The sequence below is a fragment of the Sminthopsis crassicaudata genome, chromosome 2 (assembly GCF_048593235.1).
Source record: "Sminthopsis crassicaudata isolate SCR6 chromosome 2, ASM4859323v1, whole genome shotgun sequence".
In the NCBI taxonomy this organism is placed as follows: domain Eukaryota; kingdom Metazoa; phylum Chordata; class Mammalia; order Dasyuromorphia; family Dasyuridae; genus Sminthopsis; species Sminthopsis crassicaudata.
This window is the reverse complement of record NC_133618.1, coordinates 465,512,712-465,538,515: the sequence shown is the minus strand read 5'-3', so window position 1 is coordinate 465,538,515 and position 25,804 is coordinate 465,512,712. Positions and strand designations below refer to the sequence as shown.

Genomic DNA, 25,804 nt, shown 5'->3' with positions numbered 1-25,804 from the left:
GTTGCATAATTTAATCATTTGGCTATTCCCTCCCATTCTTGCCCATCACAATTCTCCTTAGCTTTAGTAGACCATGAATAAGTTGTGCATTATTAAAGATATGTATCTGCTAGTAGCCAGCCCTCTAGTTATGAACCTTTTCAAACTTTTCTGAGTATAGATCTACATGCTATCCCTGGACTAGTATTTGAACCCTGTGTAGCATTCACTGTATTATCTGCTATAACATGTGCTCCTCAGACATGGCCTTCATGAACACAAGGTCACTTCTCTGCCAGAATGAGTAATTGGGGTAGGAGTATAGTAGATAATTAAATGATATCTTATTTTAATTCTCTTTCCCTAGGGAGTGATAAACTGTATCACCAGTGGCTCTCTACCGTGAGGGTAAGTGAATGACCATTCCAGTTGATGTCCCCTTTCTCATTACCCCCCTTTGTGAGTGTTTGTACCACCACCACCACCCACAAGCACATTGTTAGTATGCAACCATCTGGCTCTTTAATCTGAAGTTGCTTTTGTTTAAAATGCCAGGTCATTTTCACGCCAGTTGGCAAATAGAAGAATAGGACTCTCTGAAGCCATCCCTCAGCAGGGAGAAAGAAGAAATAATTTCTCAACTTTCTATTAGAGAGAATCCAGCTCAAACATGTTGAACGTTATGTCAGAGAAGAATTATGGGTGTTTAGTTGCCAGATCCTAGTGTAATTATGTTTATCATGTGAAATTGTTTTATTTATTAATTTTTATTAGTGGCAGTTTCTGGAAAGATGGGGAGATCTAATTGCTTCAAGTGCTTATCTTCTTAATGTTATTGGAGGGAATGCTTGTTATTTTACTAGAACTATATTCTTAGATAATACTTGTGCAATTTAGGGATATGTTTTGGAAATCTTAGAAGAATTAATTTGTACTAAGGGGGGGGGTCTTCCTTCCTTTTTAGAAATAGAGTGGCAAAGTAGTATATATACTTTGTATATATTTTCTATAAACTCCTTGAAGACAAAAGGCAATTTTTTTTTTTTATATTTGTGTTCCCAGCACTTAGCATGGTATCTGGCACATTGTAGATAAATGTTAATAACTGTTTGATGAGTGGGTACAGGTAAGAGCACTAGGCCATATTTTTGTCATCTATAAAATAACAAAGTTTAACAAAATAATCTCTAAAGTTTTTTGATCTTCTATAAGTATATCTTTTCCATTTGTGGTCCAAGCTCTCCTCTGCAGACATGAGCCCCTTGAAGATGATATATCAGAGGTAGCATGGGTTAGTAGAAAAAGCACTAAACTTGGATTCAAAACACCTGGGTTTGAAGTACAGCTCTGATATTCTAGCTCTGTGACCTTGGGCCATGTCACTCTCCTTGTCATCTCAGTTTATTCATTTGTAAAAAGAGTAAAGTTGCTTGTGCTACAGACTTCACCAAATTGATATAAGGAAAGCACTATGTAGATCTTAAAGTACCATATAGAAATTGGAATTACTATGGATAATACTGATATCAATAATATGAGAAGAATAAGAGAGAGCTCTAGGTGATAAAAAACACACTTCACTAGAAAAATAGAAGACATGAGCTCAAGTCCTGAATCACCTATAATTAGTTGTTAATTAGGTACAAGATTGGACTATCTCCAGAGTTCATCTAAGTTAGTCTCTTCCTAAATCCCTTCAACAAGCTTCCTAATGTATGGCCATCTTGTCTCTGATTAGAGACCTCCAATGATGGGCAATTCATTACCTCCTTAGACAAACTCTTGATTGTTTGAACAGTCTCATTTGTTAGAAAGTCTTGCCTTATGTCAAGCTGCAATCTGCCTCCATATTACTTCTGCCTATCCCTCCTGGTTTTGTCTTTTGTACAGATACCAGGTTCTTCTTAGTCTAAGGTTCTAGGATTCCATGATGTTGGGTAAGGCTCTTGTACTTTACCTCTCTGGGCTTCAGTTTCTTCATCTATAGAATGAGAAAAATACTTTTTATTGGTCTTTCCCATTAGGGTTGTTATGAGTTCAGAAAAATTGTAAAACCCTAGTTAAATATTTTTGTTCCTATTTCAAAGTGGTATTATACTTCTTCATTGATCTAAAAACAATATTAGGTTCAAAGCAGATATTCAAAAAATACTTGTTGATTGATTGATTGATGGATGGAGGGCATTTTAATGCTCAAACAATATTATAACAGGCTGCCAAACTATTTTGGAAAGTAGGATGAAATGGATGAGTGGGTGGAAAATTTCCAGTCTTACTGTTTTTGAATCATTATAATACCTTCTGGATACAGTTGTAACAAAGTAAGCATTTTTCAGTTAAACTTTGGAATGCCTAATGTAGATAGGTGTGTTAAATAATAACCCTATCTTAATTTAGGATTTGTTTTACTTTTTTTACTGTAGAATCATTCCACTATCATATCTATGAATTATAAGAGCTCATATTTAAAAACAGTTCATTTATATATTTATGGCTTCAAGGCCCCTTCTTCACAACAATCCTGTAAGTTATGAAAATTACTAACCCCATTTTACACATCAGATAGGAATATGATTTGCCCTCGCTCATATAACTAGGGTTAGATTTGGGACTTGAACTCATATCTCCTGTCTCTCACGGTAGAAGTGTACAAAGCACTTTCCCTCTGTTTATCTTCTTTTGAGACAGTGTGCTCCAATGGAAAGGAGATGAAATGAGAGGATCTACTTCCTAATCCTGGCTCCATTATTTACTGCCTGTGTAACTTAGCCAAGACACTATCCTTCACTAGCTTTCAATTAGCTCATTTGGGAAAAGAGGAGGGGCTGGATTAAGTGACCTCAAAGGTAATTTGTGGTCCTAGAGTCTGACCAGCAGCCCTGTGAGAGAAACAGGGCAAGAAATGTCACCATTTTTTTAAAAAAGCAAAACAGGCTGAGTGATCAGGGATTGAAACTCAAATCTTTTGATGCCAAGTCAAGTGCTCTTTACCATTTGTTTTCCCAGAAGCTTTTAAGAGAGATGATAAAAGTTCTGGTTGAGTGATTGTACCCCACATATTGTCCATACAGTGTGCCTTGGGGAATTTCTGCTTAACTAGTAGTTAGATTTCTTGACATATCCCTTCTTCCCTTTTTCTCAACATTTAGATGTAAGAAAGGCTGCATTCCTGTGATATAAAGAACCCAGAGCAGATAACCAGGGCAAGGAGAGGCAGGTACACAGCTAAGGGTAGTGTACTTTCAACATGACTATATAGCTCACGCTAATCTGGAACTGACTTGTTGGCTCCAGCTATATGTTAGCAGGTAGGGGATTATCGTCTACTTCTTTTAGACTTGTTCCAGGTATGTAGGAGTATTCCGAGACCAATGGTACAAGATATTCTCTCAAAAGAATTTTCATAAATTCTGTTTATAACAAGAGAAGTGTTCTAGACTTCGTGCCTAGAGATTTGGGTTCTAGTCCCAGCTCTAACATTAAATAGCATATGAGTGATTTTGGGGAAGTCATTTCCCTTCTCAAGGCATTAATTTACTTCTTTATCTGTTAAATGAGAGGTTTGTGCTAGATGGTATCTTAGGTCTCTTCCAATTCTAAAATTCTGTGAATCTGTACGCTAAATATAAGAGATTGATAACTAAAGTTATTTCTGCCTCTAACATTTATGTTCTGTATTCTTGCTTTTTATTTTCCAAGACTCTTTCTAACTATAATATTCTGCACTTAAAGGGCTCCTCTACTTTTAACATTCTATAATCCCTACATTCTGATATTCTGTGTTTTAAAGTCTATTCCAGCTCTATGATTCTCTGACTTTAAAGTGGACAATGACAAACCAACAACCTAATCTCAAAGATCCTTCTAACCTAGAATTTAAAGCAAATCAGTGTTTCCCTCAAAATACCAAGTATCCTTATTAACAAAGCCTATGAGTAATGCTTGAAGTAAATTTGCACTTAGGCATGTTTGTCTTATAGCAGATGTACTTGTAACTTGATTTAATTTGGTTCAAGATAAAAGATGAGTGTTGGTGTCTGCAGTAGAAATGGCTAATTGCTTTTTTCATTATAGAAAGGAAGTGGAGCAATTTTGAATACCGTCAAAACCAAGGCTAACCCTGCTATGAGGACTGTCTACAAGTTTGTGAGTACTGCTGTGGGACATGGAAAAAACCAAACTTCTATTGACTTTGGGGGGCCTTCTAAGTGATGGTATTTAAATAAATACATGATCCTTAATTGCAAAAGAGACTTCTCAGACCTGATATACTAATTCCTGAAGAATCAAGACCATTTGGAAATATGAAGCATTATTTTTTCATAAGCAACCTTTTGCCATTTGGGGTTGGGGTTTTTTGCATGTTTATTTTTTTCAAAGAAGGAATACCTATGTTTAATTTAAGACATAATCTTATAAAGGATGAATGAAAAAAGAGGGAACCTTTTGGATTTTAGATAACACTGGCTATATTATCAGTGCAACCAATTAATAATTTTGAGAAATATTGTGGAATATCTGCCTATATTTCATTTCAGAGCCCACATGGGCAAAGAAAAAAGAGGCCAGATCCTAATAAACCTTTTTTCCACCTCTAATTTTTTGTTTTGTTTTTTTCAAAATGAAAAGTCTATTTTACAAGGGATTGAAGGCTGCTAATTGTGAGATCTAGCCTATTATATTCCTTTTCACTTTCTAGCTTATTATAAGCTTGTAGAAACAGTGTTGTTTCAGAGTCCAGTTATCTCTCAGCCTGATGGAAAATAGGAGACTCCCCCAGATTCATAATCTTCACATTTCTTATCAGCCTCAAACATTTCCCCTGGCAGTTGCTCTCTCTTGCTTGGGTAACTGATGCCCACCTAATTTCATTCATCCTTTTAGTGACTAGTGAATGACTGAAATTGTGGTGATTTCTAAGGTGAGTCATGATTGCCAAGTTTAACCATACCAAGCTAAAAAATGACATGAAGGCAAAAAACCTGGGGATATAAATTATATCTGTAGATAAAAATTTCTGGAAACCAACCTGATGATAGTGGTTGAGGTATCTGCTCCAACCTGCCATCAATGAGAGACTGGGGTTTTCAGCCCTAACATTGTGAAATTTCACTGGTATTCCAGTCCTGCAAAATCCTGTCGGTTGGTTCCCTGTTACAGGGAGCTATCCCTGTACAACTGAGATAAATAATTAGAGCAAAAGAAGCTGAGCTTTGGTAGAGGGGGAAGAGAGGGTGGGATTATTATTTGGAATTGGGGGATGTGTTTTTGTGCCATTGAACCACAGAAAGCAAAATCTTTACAGTATCTGTAAGGGATTTTTTTCCCCTTAACCTTTGAGCTCTGTATTTGTTTTTCTAACCATTATGTTTTCACCTGATCATTCCATTTTTTCCTTCCCCTGTTCCTAGTAATCAGAGAAGGTGGTTCACGGTGGACCAAAATCAAGCAGTCGCTGCTGGAAACAGAAAGGGATTTTTAACTTAAATTAATTTTTCATGCAGGCAAAAGATCATGCAAAACTGGGAATAAAAGAGGTGAAAAACCGCTTGAAGCAAAAGGTACTTGAAGTTCTTATTCAAAATGTATAAGCCCTGCGTATGAAATGCTTAGCCACAAAAAGCATTATGTGATCAATAGAAAGCTGTTTGATACAGTGTTGTTAGCACACTTCAAAATGCATTACCAGCTGTCCCGGATTTTTCACACTGTTATAAATATTCACAGACAAAAAACTGTCTTCAAATAACATTAAGACTTTGGCTTAAGCCTACAAAGGCAAGGAAGTTCAGAGTTCCTGCTGTCAGTCTGTCCCTGGCCTACTCCATGGTGTCTAGGTAACAAAGGGCAGGGGTCTGTGAAAATTGGCTTCTCTTACCTACAGTAACTATGTTTTCTGGAGTCCAGGTGCCTACCTGGACACTCTCCCAGTGCCCCCCTTGGGCAAAGTAACACGGGTATTCAGAGTATAGATATTATTAATACATTTAATATCCAGAAAAATACATGGTGAGTTTGGGATACCTACTTCAATTTGTTCCCAGAATGGCCCATCTATGGTGGATTAAGGTAGAGGACCTTGCTTTCATGTTGTCATTAAGAGGAGTGAGAGAGAAGACAAAAAGAAGAGACTGTGAGTGCCTTTTTTCCCAGTAAAAATAAAAGCATAGCATGGTAACAATGAAATACTAGACTAGTAAACCTAGATTTTACTCGTAGCTCTTTTTATTACACCACTCAGTGCCCTGGATCTAGCCTTCCTGATTTGGTGCCTCAGTCCCCTGAGCCATGAGATGTACCAGATCTCTGCAGTATCTAAATGGCACTTATTAGAGCTCAGTGTATCCTAACAGGAAAGAACCCATCTACTTCATCTCTTACACTTGATAGTATGAACATGCATGCAAAGGATGCTTTAAAATTACTTTAATTCGATTCCACAAACTTTACTCAAAAAAAAAAAAAAAAAAAAAGTTATTGGCATCTGGGTAATAACTTAGTTAGAGTGCTAGACTTGGCCTCAGAAAGACCTAAGTTCAAATCTTCATCTAGGTATTTCCTCTCTGTGTGACCTTGGACAGTCAACCCAGCAGCTCAAATTTCTTCATGCAAAAATGGGAATAATAGCATCTATGCCCTAGGATTATTGTTAGGATCAAATGAGGCAACATATGTAAACCTTAAATTACTTTATAAATATTAGCAATTATTGTCATTTTTTTATGTGTCTAATGTGCAGGATATTATGGGAAACATTAGGAAAGAAACAAAGTTGAGATAAGATATGGTCACTGCTTTTGAGGAGCTCACAGTCTTGCAATGAGTGAAGATTTAACACAGGGCTAGTACAAAATACTATGTTGGTACTTCAGAGAAGAATGAGATGCTATTTGAAGTGTAAGGAGCATAGTCACTAACAAAGAATCAGGGAAATCTTCCTGAAGGAGGTGGTCTCTAAAGAGGAGGTTCATCTTTAAAAAACGGGTAGGAATTCAGTAGAGGAAGAGAAGGAAAGACATTTCAGGCATAAAGAACAGTTTAAGCAAAGGTGTGGAAGCAAGAATATGCAGGATATGCTTGGAAGGCAGAGAGATCTTGTTGTGTAGAGGATGTAGGATATGCCTGGAAAAGTTTACTACCAGATTGTAGATTACCTTGAATTCCAGGCAAAGGAGTGTGAACCTTATTTTGAGAACAATAGGGAGCCACTGAAGATTTTTGAGCAGAGGAATGATATGGCCCAAAATATTTGTCTAATTATAATATGAAGGAAAGATACAGTATTAACTCAGTATTGATTTTATCATGTCATTTAATAACCTTATCCTATCTGATTTGGAAAGCATATTCATATAAGTAATTTTAAGGTTAAAGAAGTATGTTGACTTTTTGAATCCGACAATGCCTTTACCCCATTCCAAAGCAAGTCCTGTGTTCTTACTATTGAGTATCAGAACACTTGAACAGGTTTTGTTTTGAAAACTTCTGTTTAATCCAGTTAATTAGAAGCCAGACATGATATCATAAAACACTGGCGTTAGAGGCAAAATACAAGTTTTACTCTGTAATCTTGAGAAAACTTCTATTTTCTAAACCTCAGTTTCCTAATCTGCAAAATGGAGATAAAATGCTGTGGATCTCCTGGGGTTTCATAAGACTTAAATAAGAAATTTTCAAGAATTTTAAATGAGAAAATGCACATGACAGTATTGTAAAATGCTAGAGAAATGTGAACAGTTTTACTGTTACATAGCACATGCATGGAATGAGCTTCATTCAATCATTCTCCACATCAGGCTTCAATTTTATTTAGGACCTCAGTTGTTTTAGATGGAAACCAGTTTAAAGTTTTAAGTCAAAAAGGACTCTAATTACCTTGAAACAATCAAATAAATTGATTCCTTTCTTTTAATTGGAAGGTCACCTCTTTCTGACTTGAAAGTTTATGATCTTTGCTTTAATTGAAGATGAATTTTTAGCAGCCAGATTTGTAGTCTTTAAATTTAGAAGCCAGGGATGGAAATTCAGAGACCCTTAAGCATAGCCTAAAACTCTATGTTAGAAATGGGGGTGGGGGCATTACTGGGGGGGGAAATGGAATACAACATTTGCCTTTTATTGTTAATCAGTCTTTCCTCCCTCCATCTTGGTCACTGACAATTGAATTTGATCACAGATATAAAACAAGGGTAAATTTCTTACTTCTAGCAATTTTCTTCTCCTCACCAGCTCTTTGACTGCAACTGGCATTATACTATTATATTATTACCTCAAATCATTAAAGATATGTTGCTCTCCCCAGGATATTTTTCTTATGCAAAGAACAACTGTGAAAAACCGAAGGAAATTCCAATTGGCCATTCTACTAAAAAAAAAAAAAAAAAAGACAATAAAACTCTTCTAGCTATTCCTAAATGTACAAGAAGACCTTATATATCCTCCATTCTTACTAATAGCCAGTTTTGCTTATAGAGCTTTTTTGTTGTTGAAGAAAGGGGGAAAAATAGCTTGTTTTAAAAATAGCTTGATCTCCCTTTTAAAAATCCACCGCTCCCAAACCATTGCAAACAGTCCTTTGAGTAGGGCCCCACTCCATTTCTTTTTCTCCTCCACACCCCCCTCCAAGTTATTTCAAGATTCGTTTGGGGAGATAATGTTCTAGAGAGAGTGTCAGTACATTTCAGGCACTATAGATGGTGAAACCTGTTTCACTAACCATCGGACATTTTATAGAAATGTGTCTTGTCACTCTTGGACTGTTGACAGATCCATTAGTGTACCTTTTTCAATTTTCACTTCCCCTCCCTTGCTTTTACAGATTTTTGCAGACTTGATATTTTGCAGTTTTTAGTAGCAGAGCTGTTTTGTAATTGAAACTCCAGCATTGTTCGTTGGGTACGGAATTTGGATCTTCTGCAGTGTTTTTCTACTCTCTTTCCAGGGCCAATTTAAGGCTTTGCTCTGGCTGACCTTATTCACTGCAGCTGAAAATATTTTCTTGCCTTTCTTTTTCCCTTTTGTATGGCAACACATCCATGTGGCACCCAGGAATCCAAATATCCCCTGTTCAGATTTCGTCATAGAATTAAAGCAGTTTCTAGCTATTGTTCAGAACAATTCTTAACAGTGATATTCAAGATATTCTGAATTGAGGTACAATTTCAAATAAGTAAACCATTGTGAACAACAATATTTTAATAGAAATATATCTCTAAACAGTGCTACAGTATCCAAACAGTAGCACCATTGTGATCAGTGTAATGATGCAGTTCTGAACAGTGATACGAATCCAGACAATGTTATAATTTTAAGATGCACCAAGCTGGAGATCTGCCTCCTGCCACTCTGCATAGCAATGATGACCTCTTCAATATAATCAAGAGCCCAGTTTGCCCTTCCCGGGCTCCAGCCTTGGGTTTGAATTGCAAATGTGAAATGCAGGGCTGACCTATTGAGAGGTCATCATGGTGTATGGAAGGTCCGTCTTTAATAGGATAGTGGAGATTGAATGGAGGCCCAATTTCTGTCTGTATTTCAAAGCAACTGAAATGGAAGTTTTCAGAGGATCCCTGTGACTGATAGCAAATAATTGTTAACAGACACTGTGGCGTGGCTTTATTTCACACCTCCTGTACTTCAACCCCAAACTAATAATAAGGATGGGTGACTTATTTCTCTCCATCAGCGTAGCAAGATGCTTGAGTCCTTCTGTTACTTGGCCTCCTTTGAAGGCTAACTGCACAGAATTAAGAAAAAAATGTCTGAAATACTTTCCTCGACTTTCAGGAGGGAGAATTCAGCACCTCTGAATCATCGCCTAACCTTATATAGCACTGAGTACCTGGGCTTGCAGATTAAAACCATATCTATTCCCTATGTGCAGAGCTCCTGTGAGGTATCTAGTGTCACTGCCCTTTTGGTGCCCCATTTTTAATGTATTGCTGGTCCCCACAAATGTTGCCCCTCCCCTACAGAGGGCTATTAAAATAGGTTCACATTAGACATCCTTTCTAGCCTGGAGTGTAATTCTTGAGATAGAATTTTTTTTTTTCAGTCTGGTAAAATTGACATAATTCAGTTTAATGAGCACAGATCACAGCCCTTTTGAAAGTTTCAACATAATAGCCCTCTTTCTAAAGTGCAAGCCAGGCATATCAATTGAGATTTGGATCCTGAATCCAGTGACGAGGGTTCAAGGCCCCATTCTGCCACCGCCTGGCCATGTGGCTAAAAAGAGCATAGATTTAGAGGTAGGAGGAATCTCAGAGGTCATCTGGTCCAACCCTCTCATTTTGTAGGTGAACAAACTGAACAACTTGCCCAAGAACACACAGGGAGTAAGTTGGGAAAATGGTATTCATATCCAGGTCCTCTGACTCCATTTTCTGCATACCATGTTAAGGAAGAGATGAACTCTGATCAAAGGTTTTCACAGTGTTCATGTTTCTCAGGTTTTTTTTTACCAATATGAATTTTCCAAGGGAAAGAGTACTGAATTTAGAATCACAAGATCTCATCTCAGCTCTGCTATTTATTATATATGTGAGTTTGGCCAGTCATTCCCCTCTCTGGTCTCATTTCCTTAAGTATAAAATATAGGGGATTAGGCTAGATGATTTTGACTTTCCTTTCTGTTTCTTATAATCATTATTGCATAGTTCAGTGGTACTATTATAGTTATAAAACCCTTCCCTTTATGCCAGCTCTGTGAGATACCCTCTCCTTTTGACGGATGAGAAAATTTCATATCCAAAGAAACTATGACATTCCCAAGGTAACAAAACAAATTTCAAAGTCAAAATACAAAACCCCATCTCCTAACACCCAAGTCCAGGGCTTTTTACATTATGACACAATTATTCTAAAACCTATGATCTAGATACTTCCTATCCTCATGGAGTTCACATTCTGCTACAGATATATACTAAATTAACAGATAAGTAAATATATAATACATTCAAAATAAATAAAAAATGATTGGGCAACACTAGGATCTACTATTACCTGGTCTTGTGATTTAAGAGAAAGCATGAAATTAGGGTTTGGAAAAACTAGCTAAAAGTCCCTATTCCACCCCTTACTAGCTCTAAGATCTTATTATACAAATCACTTTCTCTCTTGGTGCCTCAGTCACATCATCTTTAAAATAATACTAACTAGCAGCATCTTCACAGCTGAGCAAGGCTTTGAAAAAATTAATGTGAAGTCATAATTTGTGTAGTATGTCTGTGCTAATGTTTTTGCCTGGAAAGCACCAGAAGATTGTGAATTTCCTTGATACCTTTAGCGTCATGGAAGCAAATTCACTATTGCCATTAGCAAAAAGATTTTGGTTTCTAGTCCTTGACTTTGTCCTTGTATGCTGGAAATGAGTGAGATCAGATACTGATCTTTGGTTCTGTGGGAGAGTCCACATTTTGTGTGTGTGTATAAAAACTGTAGGTATGTACTGTATAGAACAGCCATATTCACACCTTGTCACACAGCTGTCAGTTCCTCTTCTCCAAATGCATTAAAAATCTTGCTCTGGCTCAATCAAGGAAATTCCAACATTGCTCTCAATTGGGGATATCAATATTCATTTCCTAATTTGCATTTCTTCTCTTCAAGCACCTTGGTTGTAGATGTGTTAGGCTAGCAAAAGAAAGGGTCCCTCTGAATGCAGGCGAGAGAGTGAAAGTATTGAAACCACCTCTGAGAAATCTGGGTCAGAAACGTTGAAGGGGTTCCCTTACTTCTCTGGATTATGAAGCTTTCTCTTGCATTATAGATAACAAACATAGGACCAAAAAATATTTTCTCTTTGACCCCTGACTCCAGCACTCAGGTGTGAGTAATGCGAAATCTCACACACAGGAATTTTTCCCAATTAAATGCCTACTATGTACCAGCTGCTATAGTAGATATTGAGAATACAAATACAAAATGAGACAACTCCTTTCCTCATGGAGTTTAAATTCTACTAGAGATATACAATATGTTCACATATAAGTCAATATAGTATATAAAATAAATAAAAGATGATTGGTAGATACTAACAACTGGAGGAAACAGGAATGATCTTTTGGAAGTGACACTGTAACTGAGCTTTGAATAGTTATGGATTCCAAGAGATAGTGGTGAGAAAAGAGAATTATAGGCATAAGGAGCAACCTGTGCTGAGGCAGACATGGGAGATGGAATAAAAAGAAGGCCATTACATGACCAGAACATAGAATAAATGATGAAGAGTAATGGAAATTCAACCTGGAAAAATGAGCTTGGACATGATGACAAAGGGTTTTAAATGACAAACATAAATTTGTACTTTAGCATCATAGAACAAATATCTTGATCAAAGAAGTGACATAGTCAGAACTGTGCTTTAAGAATATCTATTTGGCAGCTGTGTAGAAAATAGATTTTGAAGGGGAAGAAAAAGAGGTAGGGAGGCCATTTAGGAGAGAATAACCCCAGCAAGAAGGGCTGTTATTCCTCTTACTGTTGAGAACATTACCATTGTCCCAGTCTTCCATGCTCACCCACTTACCCTTTTATCTGCTGTGTTCATTCTGTAATCGGATCTTGTCATTTCAGTCTTCACAACAACTCTCTTATTTGACCCCTCTCTCCATTCATGCAGCTACCACCTTGTACATGCCCTCATCCTCTCTCACCTGGACAATAACCTCCTAACTGGTCTCTCTGTCTCTAGTCTCAACCAATCCTCCATCTGGCTATCAAAGTGATTTTTCTAAGGTGTAGGTCTAGTAATCTCAAACCCCTACCTCCAGTGGTTCTCAGTTATTTCTAGGATCAAATACAAAAGCTTCTGTTTGACATTGTAAGCCTTTCACACCTTAGCCCTTCCTACTTCTCCAGGTTTCTTAGTCTTTCTTACTCTACCCACTCTACAATCCAAATACACTATCTTACTTACTGTTTCTCACATGTACCATTTTCTAACCCAACTGTATACCTGGAATTTTCTCCCTCCTCACCTCTACCTTTTAACTACCCTGGCTTCCTTCAAGACCTAAATCAAATCACACTTCTGCTTCCAGGACACACACACACACACACACACACACATAACTTTTTATTATAGCTTTTTATTTACAAGTTATAAATATGTATGGGTAATTTTTCAGCATTGACAATTGCAAAACCATTTGTTCCAATTTTTCTCCTCTTTCCCCCCACCCTGTCCTCCAGATGGCAGGTAGACCAATATATGTTAAATACAATATATGTATACATGCAGGACACCCTCTCTTGATTCTCTTTGTGTCTCCTACTGCCCACCCCTGCTGATGTCTTCTCTCTGAAATTGCTTCCTATCTACTCTTATGCACTTATTTACATAATATCTCTCCTAATAGAGTATGAACTCCTTGAGGGTAGGAATGGTATTTTTTTGTCTTTCTTCATACCCTTAGTGCTTAGTCCAGTGTTTGTATTGTAGTCATCACTTAATGAATGACTGACTAAACTAAAATTTGGATATGTATGAATGGGAAGAAGATGGCGGGTAAAAGAGATATTAAGGAGATAGGATCAAAGAGACCTGCTAATTAATTCTCTGTACAGTGAATAAAGAGTGAAGGACCAAGTTGTTGTCTGTGGTTACCTATCTGATTACTACGAAGTGCTGCCTTCCCTGGAAAAAAATATTACAGTGGTTTTAGGGGAAAGCCAGAAACATATTGAGTTTGAAGTGTCTGTTGGACATCCAGACTTTGATATCTAGTAGGCAAATGTAGGTCTGGAACTCAAAATAGGACATAGGCTTGGAAGCTATCTGCATAGAAATTGTAGTTGAATTCAGGAAAACTAATGAGACCCATGAGAGACAATAGAAAGTGTTGCATTAGAGCTGTATTATGTACTTATCAGTTCTACTGAATTGTCAGCTCAACTGGGGGTAAGGACTCTCATTATCTTTGTGTCACCCACTTATTCTAGCACAGGACCTCATACAGAGAGTATATGACAGAACTTTGGAATTATAAATAACCTTAGTACATAAAATAGAGAATGTTTGTTTTGGGCTTCATACCTCCAGAGATTCTGCTCATTCTTGGTATATATTACGCCTTAATTAGACCTGGAAGGGACCTTAGAACATTCACTGTTAGAACATAGAATATAAAATGTCAGCTAGAAAAAAAAACACCTTAGAATATTACATTAGAACATAGAATGTTAGAAGTGGATAAGACATTAAAACATAGGATATTGGTGCTAGAAGAGATCATCTAGTGAGAGATCCATCTAGAGAGAGAGATTTTTGGGATCAGAAATATCTCTATTCAAGGTCTATTAGCTATTGGCAACTTTTCCAAAATTAAGTCATAGATAAAATTACTAGAAAAAAAATCTTAGAAATGAAAAGTATGATCCTGTGGGCATTAGACATAAAAAGGACCCTAAAATATGAAATGTTTGTTATGGGATGTTAGAGCTGAAAGACCACTCCTGTGACCATATTCTTTGTTTCCTTCAGCTCTGCCATTCCATGTTCTATGTTCTTACATTTTGCATTCTCAAGTCCCTGATGATAGTGAGGCAGCTAGTAGGTAGTAGATAGAGTGTTGGCCCAGAACCAGAAGCATCAAATTCAGCTTCAGACAATAGCTTTGCTTCAGTTTCTTCAGCTATAAAATATTAATAATAGTATCTTCTTCACAAAGTAAGGATCAAAGAAGATAATTTTTTAAAGTGCTTAGCACTGATGCCATATAAATACTTATTCCCTTTCTTTTACTCCTCCTGTTTTTGGTATTCTACAACTTTGTGGCCACCCATATTTTTATATATTTCTCTTTTCAAGAATTTGTTATCCTGTACATATGAGATATTTTTATTGATTTTTTTACTTTAAAATTTCACTTTCTTCATTCAGAAAAATTACTTTTTCTAGACCATTGTAACTAATTACATTGCTTCTTTTGCTTATCCTCCTATTGCCATTACATGTACACATAAGTACTTCATACACACAAATTCTCATTCCTCTATTCCTTCTTACGAAGCATTTCATGTCACCATCTGGTTCTAAAAAAAAGTCTTCTTGTTCTCTGGGGCAGACAGAATCCATCCACCTCTTTGTTTTATTTGACCCAAGTGCTTCAGGTCAGCCTGTGTCCAAAAATCCCATTTCTAATTGGCTATCAGCTTACATGTCTCATTATTGTACCTTACCAAGATTTAAACTTGAGGGGCCATGTAAGGGGTCATCTGATCAAAACAGGGTCTTTTAGTAGCAAAACTTCAGTCACCCTTGCAAAACTATATGTTATTCTCTCGTTGTCATTACTGCAGAGGTGCATAAAGTTTAAGTTTTCAATTCAGCAGTTTTTATTTCCAAAGAAATGTTGCAATTCAACTCAATAAATGGTTATTGAATACTTGCTATAAGAAAGGCTCAATGCTGAGCTGCCGGCTGGGGAGAAGATACATATATATTAATAAATATAATATAAAATAAAAATAGTTGGAAGGAGCCTTCAAATATCAAATAACATACCACATAAGACAGTTGAATTCACGGGAATACAGATTATCAGAATTTAAAGAGATATTAGAGATCATCCAGGACAACTCCCTCACTTTATTAATGGAGAATTCAAGAAGATTCAAAGAGACGAAATGACTTGTCCAACACCCTTAGTGACAGAACTGAGAAAATCCAAGTTTCCTGATTCTGAGTAGAGTTCCCCACTTAGCATGAAGCCTCCTATCTTCCTTCTTGCATTTTATGTATTTAATCTATTATATATAAATGTAGAATGACTGATTTTTTTCTATCTCACAGGATATTGCTGAAAATGGTTGTAACCCAGCCACAGAAGATCCCTTGCCAAAAGCTGCTCCTTCACCACTGACTGAAACAAAGGATTCCAAACTCCGAGAAGACAGGAGGCCCATCACCGTGCACTTTGGGCAGGTATGGAGAGAGTCTTTATTGTACTATTCTTCCAAAATGGATTTTTCAGAAATATTAGCTGATCAGTCAACAATTTAGCTTAATTTTCAGAATTTATTTTTCATGATAGTTTTCTCTAGTGAAAGCTCCTCTCGACTTTCAGTATTCAGAAATATTTTTCTGTTCCACAATCTTGCTAAATTCCTAGAATTTGGAAGCAAAGCATCATGGCCATAGCAATCAACCCTTTTGACGTTTATATAAACTCATTAAATCCAACAGCTCTTGCTCTCACTACCTGAGAGAGAACCAGCTCATTAGAACCTTTTAGCATATCAGGCTCCTTGTCTGTATCCCCAAGTAAAAGACAGCAAACCTTGGCTTTAAGAAAATCAATTTAGTTGTTCTTTATTAATATACTCCCAGGAAATCCATATCAGAAGTTATTCTCTATAGGGTAAACACCCATGTTCTAAAGCAGGCAATCAAAAAATATTTTTGTCTGTTATAAGTGTTGGGAAACTGTCCATTGTTAAATGTCTTTCCTAAGTTAAACATGGTACTAAAACATAAAAACTTTGTCAGTTTCTTGCTATGATCATGCTTTTGTACAAAGAACAAATATTGTCTGTTCTTCATCATTTCTTTGATTGAATTAGGTGTTCTGTCTTTGAAATTCTTTTCAGAACAAATGTAAAATGGTTCCTTTGATAAAGTGGAGTATTAATAAACCAGAGTCTTCTGAGGGTACCTTTTAAAAAGAGAATGAGGGATAAAGTAGGACACAAACCCAATGGGCCGCAGCCAACACTGTGTCATAATGTTGCTAACATTTATATATTGGTATTTTGTCCTCTGTTAGACCAAGCTCCATGAAATAAGAACTGGGACCTAACTGATCTTTGTATATACTTACCAACCAGCCACCACCACTCATTGACTACCACTGTAGGCACATAATAAATTGTTGAACAAATAAATGGCCACACCAAAACAAAGCATGATATTCTGGTCTGTTGTCTGAGAAAGGCCAGATATGGTCATCAAAGAGATCTTGGATTGAACTCCAGCAGTTTTAATATTCACTCTATCTTATCCAGCATTAGCTTGCTTCCTTTAGCTATATAACTTCTTAAGTGTGCATAAAAATGACTCTTAGTGGAATAAATTGCCACCCACACACATACACACATTCTTCCTTTTTTAAATTTAATTTTTCATTAGGATTTTGACAAATATCGACCAAATCAACATTTCCATGTATAGAAAAGAACAAAAAAAAAGATTGTATGTAAAACCACAAATCTTCGTTATTTGTAGCTTAAAGATTTGTGGCAATATATATTAAATGTAATACAAGAGTATCAAAACTGCCCTTCCTGTCTTTATCCCCTTCGGAACTTTCTTCTGCTTTTTTTGGAATATTTTTTAAATGTTTCACTAATGATCTTTCTTTTTCTTTGCATCATTACCACTCTTTTCTGCATCCTCCCCCACTCCCACACTGCAATTCTCTCAAATGACAAATAAGTATCATCAAGAATAATAAATCCATATACTGGCCATACTTGAAAATGTAGCTTATTCTATACTTCCATTCTACCAACCTCTCTATCGAAGGGTGAAATGTACAACTGAGTCATCATCACAATTCTGGAGTAATAATTGGTCATTGTATTCTTCAGAATTATTAAGTCTTTTAAAGTTGAATTGTTCTATTGATTTTACTTACTTCACTCCAAATCAGTTCATACAACTTCTCCCAGCTATTTCTGCATTTGTGTCTTTCATCATTTATTATGGAACAATATTATCATATTGCATTCCAGTGTCATAATTTGTTCTATCATAACCCAATTGATGACCTCCCTTCTTTTTGTTTATAATTCTTTGGTACAACATAAAGTCCTGCTAGAAAAGTACTACTGATTTTTTTTCTCTCTTTCTTTCATCTATTTGGGCAATATACCTGATAGTGGTTTTACTGGGTCAAAGGGTAACTTTGGGGATATAATTCTAACTTGCTTATAGGAATAAAATGACTAGACCAATTCACTGTTCCACCAACAGTGTACTTCCTTCTCAATTCCCTCTTGGGATATTCCTTCTTTTTTCTTTTTTGGTAACTTTTGCCAATCAGATGCATGTGATATAGAGTTGAGTCTTTTTAATTTGCATTTCCGTTATTATCATTGATTTGGATCATTTTTTCATGTGACTGTTTTCTTTATTCTTTTAAATTCCTTATTCATTTCCTCTGACCATTTTTCTATTGTGGAATGGCTCTTGTTCTTATATATCTACATCTATTCTCAATATATTTTTGATAACAAGTCTTTATCCAGAAAATTTGCTACAAAAAAATAGTATTTTCCCAATTAACTATTTTCATTGTAATTCTAACCACATTGATTTTGTGCAAAAGTGACTCAGTTTTATATAAACAAAACAATCCATTTTATCCTTAGTATTCATCTCCATACACATACTTTCACTGAAGGACCTACTTTGAGGGAATCAATTACTAAAGTTGAATATAATAAGCAAGCATATATAAAAGGGTTTTTTGGGGGGGAAATTTTCTCTCAATGCAATGTTCTTAAGGACAAAAATAAAACTGAAATAATCTTAAAGCCAAACTTGCTAAGTCATAATCATAAATTAATCGTAAGATCAAAATGTAGAAAAGATCTTAGAAATCATCTAGGCCAGCACCATCTTACAGATGAGAAGACTGAGGGTCAAATTAGTTAAATGAACTTGCCTGAAATCATATAGACTATGTTAGAGCTGGAATTTGATTTTAGGTTTCCTGATTCCAAATCCAATCCTTATTCTATTATAGTACCACACAGAAATTATTTTGAAGGCAGATTCATTAAATTATTTTATTTAATGAAGTGACCTTTAAGATATTATCATTTCAGTTTTATTTTATCCTTTAAATACTTAAAAATCTTATAATAAAATATTTTATTTGCCATAGATATTAGTTCAAGTGGCAAGTTCACAATTAGATTTTTCTCATCCATCTAATTCTTTGTTTGAAATAGTCACATGCTTTATCTTTAGGGTTTTTTTGTTTTTTGTTTTGTTCAATTTTTACTTTTAAACTTAAAAAGGAGATACATTTACCACACACAGGAAAAAAAAATTATTCAAGATCATCTCAAAATGACATGGTTTCTACTCCCCCATATGCTCCTACCTTTAAAAGATCCTTCTTCCCTCCCCTTCACCCTGCCCCACCCCCATTCTTCTGGACATTGGCTCAAAGTTGGAACAAACCTGAGTGACTGTCACTACCATTGCTAACAATGAAAGCTTTGGCCATATAGTATATCCAGGGTGGCAGCCCCAGGCAGGGAAGGGGGTAGTGTGGAGGAGGGAGGCTCTTTCCCCAGTAGCCTTTGTCCCTCTTTCTGCACACATGCACTCCTCCTGGGCAGATGCATTTTTGAAAATATGACAGTGGAGTTGAAAATTTTCCTAGTGTTAGATGTAAAGAAGTCTTTTTCCTGTATTTTAATGTCCTTTTGCAGGAAATCAAGAATAAGTGTATGTGTTTCTATGTATACATAAATGTAGATAGCATGTATCTGGGTGTGTATGTGCCCTCATGTGTATAGGAAAGAAGGAAAGAAAGAAGAAGGAAAAAAGGAAGGGAGGGACAGAAGAAAAGAGAGTGAAAGAAAGGAAAAGGAAAGAGAAAAGGAAAGAAAAAAAAGAGAAAAGAAAGAAAAGTGGGGGGATCGAGTAAACAATTAGAAAGCTACCCCAAACTGTTGAAATAAGAGCTGTTTGTGCCTTCACAGATCTATAAACCAGGGAGGATAAAAGTGTCTTTTTTCCCGTCTGTGACTAGCTTCACGTGTCTGCCAGCATTATGCAAGTGTACTGGGGGAAGGCAGAAATTTTTAAAATGCATGCATGTGGATGAGGGTCAAGCCCCGAGTATCAGTAATGCAGTGGGCTCCCCTGTACAGCTGCAGCGCCCGAGCCTACCCACAGCAACGAGATGCCTTAATTGAGACATGCTGTCAAAGTGACAAACACATTTGCATACAGTCTATTTATTTTCACCAGGGAAGGTCTACAGTCTGCCGTCGGTTGAACATTCTTAATCAGTTTGCTGTAAGTGAGCCGGCAGCTAGCTGTCCTGTGCTGGGAGCTTTTCTTCATTACATGACAGATTAGCTAAAGGGGGGATGGTCTAGGGAAGGCATTAAACCCCTTCATTTTAACTCTTTGTGGCTTACTCTACTGCACGTTAGCTTCTGGCCCTCTCCAGTCTGCTCACAGTTGTGACAGTCTTCATTATTCAGCCATTTCTTAAATACACAGCATCATAGTAAATTATTCTGAAGCACCCATGTAGTACAGGCAGGACCACAGAGCTCAGAAACATCAAGGTTTCAGATTCTGTGATTCTAAAAATGCTTGTGTTTCCCTGAGAGTTTTAATTATATTCCTGTGTGCACTGTTGTTGTTGTTGTTGTTGTTTTTTTTAAGGATGTGATTTCATTCATTCAGGAAACATTTATGAAGCTCTTGTTATGTGCAGTGAGTGCCCTATGCTCAGAGAAGGGAAGGATTCAAAGATAAATAAAACATTGCCCAATCATCAAGGAGTTTATATTCTAGTGAAGGAGATGAGACTTGGACACAAATAAAGAAAGATTATAACATAACGTGGTCTTATAAAAGGAGCACAGAGTATTACATGACCAGATGAGGGAGAGATCACTTTGAGCTAGAGGAATTCAGCTAGGCTTCAGAGAGAGTGGTAGCACTGAAGCTAGGTCTTAAAGGTTGACTATTTGCAGTAGTGCAAGGTGGAGATTTGGGAACAAAGGGAATAAATTTGCATCAGCAAAACAACAAATGTGGGGGAAAGTTGGACATTTTAATGAACTAGATAATCATATCCAAAATCTCATTTTTAGCTCTCATATTTCATGGATTACCATTCAATATTTTAAGGTCTGTTGTAGCTCTAATGTCCTTGTTCAGACATTCTAAAGTTCTTTTTCAATTCTAAGAGTTTGTGTTGTATGTTCTCTGAGTTATGATGATCCAAAAAAGAAATTACATATCCAAGGTCGTACATAGAGTTAGTGGCAGAGTAATTTGCTTTTTTCAAATTTCTTCCCATCCTTTATAAGCAAATAAGATTGGCTGTGGAAACTCTGAATATGGATTTCAGAATCAGGTCTAGATTAATGCTAGCAAGGATGTGGGCGGGTCTTAGGATATATCCTTACTATTATCAGGCCTGCTGTTAGGAGGCAGAAAACAGGAATAAAACATCATATTGAGGATCATGGGAAAAGGCCCCAGGGTCCTTCTGCTTTGCATTCTCCCTTAACTGATTGATCTGTGGACAAATGAATCTCTTGCTTTCCACCCTGATGGATTCCAAAGGGCTTGTGTTGAAAGGTACCTCTTTTCCCCCCAAACTAAATGAATATTCTTTAAGCTATTTAGTGTAAAATTCCAGAATTGAAATAACGCACCAGCAGTGGGAGTTGGCGCCAAAGCCAAAGGTTCCAGTGGTTCCCAGAGACTTAGGATGACAGTTAGTTTGAATACTTCCCAGATGCAAACTCCGTGTTGGATGAGGAGTTTCATCATTTTTGTATGGACTTAACATTGGCATTATTTGCAACAAACCAAGTCTCTAGACTTATATTTAGCGACCGTTTCAGCCAGCTCCCAAGAAAATCCCTTTCTAACCTTTTTTCATTCAAAAATAAAGTCAAAGATTCATGTTTAGTGGAGAGACCAGTGGATTGGAAAGAAGTCTAGTCCCAGTCCCCCACCTGCTGCAACTCCCTGTGTGGCTTTGATCAAATTATGATCCTTCTCCGGGTTCACCTTCTTCACTTGAAAAAAAAAAAAAAAGAGGTCAGTAAAACATCCTGAGGTTCCTGCCACCTCTAACATTCTAAGATTCTTCACTGTACAGTCCTTTTTGTTCTGCATTCTATGATTTTTTCCAGCTCCGGCATCATGCTCTAAGATGTTTATTCCAAGATCTTCAGTTTTGACATTTAGGGATTCTGTGAAGTCTTATAACATTACAGGATCTCAGTGGTTTGAGTGTCAAAGAAGAGAAAGTACAAATTTGGAGCTAGAAAACCTGTCTTCATATCTCTGCTCCAGCATTTTCTAGTTGTGTAACCTTAAGCAAATGATTTAGCCTCTCTTTCTTCACCTATGAAATGGGAGTAATAATATAAATACAAATAATCTCTCAGAATTATCATGAAGAAAGCATTTTATAAAAAGAAAACTTTAAAGCTCATTTCATCAAATGAGAAAAAAATTAGCAAATTAATCCTCTTGTGGAAGAATTTCTAGTCCACTATGGTCAGAAATCAAGATTTTTGTTCCCTACTAGAAACAGCTTTGTAATTCTAGGAGTCACACTCAAGTCTCATTTTCCCTTAAGCATATTTTTATTACTACATGAGAAACTGATTTTCAAACAGAAGATCAATGATACAGAAGCATTGCGTTACATTTGAAAAGAGCTCTGGATTTATAGGCAGAAGACCAAGCTTTAAACCCAACTCTGATATTTACTGCTTCTGTGATCATGGGAAGATCTCTTAAAATGTCTGGGCCCTCCATTTTTTCATCTATAAAATCAGGTACTTAGGCTTTAAATCTTGATAACTTCTAAGGTCCCTTCCAACTCTAATTCTACAAATCTTTTCCTCTTTGTGTGTACGGTGATCATTTTCTCTTGGGAGTCAGTGGGGTATAACAGAAAGGATTGGCCTTTCCTAGCAGTGGGACCATGGGTAAGTTATGTTGACTGAGTCTCAGTGTCCCCCATAAGTAAACTGGAGACAATAGTTCTTGAAGTTGCTGCTTCATGAGACTGTAAAGAGAAAAAAGTAGAAGTTATTATTACTCTTCATTAATGGGCCATGATTGGTCTTTCCATCGTCCACTAACACTGTCCATCAGTTTTCTGAAAGAAGCCCAACTTAGCAATCAAAGGAGCTTGCCTCTAAATATAGCCTTAGATTTAGAGAGAAAAGAAACTGCCGATAGAAGAAGAAAAATGAGATTCAGGAATTTCACAAATGCTGAGTGGAAAATTCAAGAGGCTTTGATTAAGGATTCAGTGTTTGCTGAATGTGTTTTGTTATCTTTGTAGATATCATTTGTCTGTTTTCATTGAAGTGAAGAAACCTAAATATTATAGTCAAAATCAGAGACATCTTCCTCATACTGTGCCTGGTAGACCGTATTTGAAATGTTCTCAACCAAAGGAGATTCAAGGTTCAACTTAGCAATTGCTTTGAAATCCAAGCCATTTATTGTACATTTACTATAAATTGAAACTAGCGGAGGAAGTGTATTGAAGCTGACCACAGACTCTAACTGTATGTAATATTAGAGCTGAACAATATATTAAACTATAAATTGTTATAACATAGAACACAATGTTGAGTCTGAGAAAGACCTTCAAGTAGCCCAATGGTGTGGTAGGTATGCTGGACCAGGAGTCTTCCAACCTGAGTAAGACTTTTGGCTGCTATTTTGTGACTCCAGGCAAGTCACTTGACTTTCTAAAGTTCTGTTTTGGTCTCAATAAGTTGTGGATAATCATATTTTGTACTGTATACTTTATAATATTGTTTCAAGAAACAAATGATATAGTATATTGGACTGCACTGTATAAACCTTAAATGAATTTAAAGAAAACATAGACTATTGATGTTGAAAGAAGCCTTAAAGCCACAGTTATTTGAACCTATATATTAGAGCCAGACCTAATGAGAGGTCATTTTGTCCAGAGTGTTCATTTTATAGATGAAGTCCACTCAAAGGGTGGGCTGACTTGCATATAGTCACAAAAGGTGGGGACTTGAACCCGGCTCTGCTGACTCCTGATAAAAGCAGAGGTGCTCATCCCACTACACCATACTGCTTCTTTGTCTGAAGCAGAGCCAGAAACAGAATGGCCCCCCTCCTGGCTTATAGCACTCTTATGAAAATGAGTTTCTTTCTGCCCAGTCCTTGAAGCATTCTATGAGTGAAGGTGTTAATTAAACATTTCATCTACTTTGCAGTAATTTCAAACAAGATTGATATTTATCCTGTGACAGGCACTTCTAGAGTATCCAGATTTAGGGAGCCCTATAACTTTGTGTTGGGAGTTGATGAATATAATGGTGTTTTATATCCATAAAGCATTACATAAATATGAGGAATTATGATAATGAGCCATCACTGTTTCTGTTACTCTTAAACACTTCTCAGACTCATATTGGTATAGTAGGAAAAACATAAAACTTGCAATCACAAGAACTGGGTTACTTCCCCTAACCTACCAGCACTGCCTGTATTTTTGTTATCCCCATTTTACAGCTGAGAAAACTGAGTCAGTCTTTACAATGTCATAATAGGAAGGAAGAGACATCTTAAAACAAAAATTGTTAGACCATTTCATTCTACACATTCCTCCTACAGATAGTAAAAGAGTCATTGCCAAGACACTGACCCAAGTCTGTCAAACCAAGTCCAATGCTACCTCCCAGGTAATGGTGTCTGCTGAATTAAATGTGACTGCTTCCTTCCCCCTTTCCCTTCACATTGTCATGAGAGGAGTCCTGGGTTCAAATGCACAGACTTGCTTTGAATCCCAGCTTTGCCACTTTTTAATTGATCTCTGATCTTCAGTTGCTTTTTCTGTAAAGTAGGGATAATGGTTGTGCTACTAATCTCACTGGGCTGTTGGGAGGAGGGTGTTGCATAAGACTTAAAATTTTGATATGAGATGAGATATGCATCCTCTTTAGGGATTGGAAAGATTTGAAAGAACTGTAGGATGCTAGGATCTAAAACTGGCCTGGGGCACTTTAGAGAGAGTCTTGTCCAAGCACCTTACTTTACAGATGAGAAATTTTAAGAGGGAAAGCAATTCACCCAGGTCAACCCAGAAGGAGAAGTTGGAACCCCAGCTTCTGATTCCAAATCTAGGACTTTTTGCCCCGGAACCCCATAAAGTATTGTTCTCAAGGTCACCCAGTTAATAGGAGATGTAGCCAGGAGTCCAACTCAGGGCTCTTGCAAGCAATTCTTTCCTCATGACCACACTGTCCCCTGGGTCAGCATCTCTCCTTCCCTTCTCACACGGACAGACTGGATCTTTTTTTTCTCCTCTCCTCTTGTCTTTATCTATTTTCCTCATGAGTCTACAATGTGGCAGGCCTGGGGAAAAGCAGGCTTTGGAACTGTAGTAGCTCCTAGAGATGATTTTTGGAAAGGGTTAGTATGCAGAAGTTCATAGAAATATAAGGAGCAGCAAGCTCAGTGATGACCCTGAATTTAGATTTGTTCATTATATTCATGATCATCAGAAAGTCAGCTCTGTTAAAATGGGGACTAGAGTAGTCTGAAGCTTGTGCCCAAGCTCTCTGAACTTCACCTACTTACAAAGTGACTTCAGAGCAGGGAGGCAGATTCAGTGAGGCCAGAGGATTGTGCACTGCACCAAAAGAGGTCCTGCCGAGTTTGTCATAGGAGACATGGGAAAGATCTTAAAATTTTAAAAACAAATTACAAGCAATAAAATTCTCCTTTAAAACCACATTCTCTTAGAAGGAGCCTCCAGGATCCATTCAATCCAGCTATTAACTAAATACAAATCTCCTTTATAAAATCCTCAGCAAATGGTTCTACTTGAATTACCTCAAAAAGCCACCCTATTACATTTTTGGACATCTGATTTCTAGGAAGTTTATAGAATATCCCATTTGGAAGGGACTTTAGAAGTCATCTTACATGACTCTTACCTGAAATGTGAATCCTTTCTAAAAACATGACAGATGATTATGTCTTAAACACCTCCAGTAGGGTGGAGTTCCTAGAGTAACCTTTTCGACTTTTGAAAAGCAC

At 36.8% G+C, this 25,804-nt stretch overlaps 1 protein-coding gene across 6 annotated transcripts in view; it reads left to right on the top strand.

Moving 5' to 3' along the window:
- The window catches only part of DENND1A (DENN domain containing 1A), a 701,497-nt gene that overhangs the window by 600,099 nt on the left and 75,594 nt on the right, over positions 1-25,804 (top strand). For all 6 annotated transcript variants that reach the window (XM_074293045.1, XM_074293044.1, XM_074293042.1 and 3 more), the window contains 4 exons: positions 347-387; positions 4,054-4,125; positions 5,484-5,540; positions 15,776-15,907. In XM_074293045.1, coding sequence (XP_074149146.1) covers positions 347-387; positions 4,054-4,125; positions 5,484-5,540; positions 15,776-15,907 — 302 coding nt within the window. The remainder of the gene's footprint in view (positions 1-346; positions 388-4,053; positions 4,126-5,483; positions 5,541-15,775; positions 15,908-25,804) is intronic.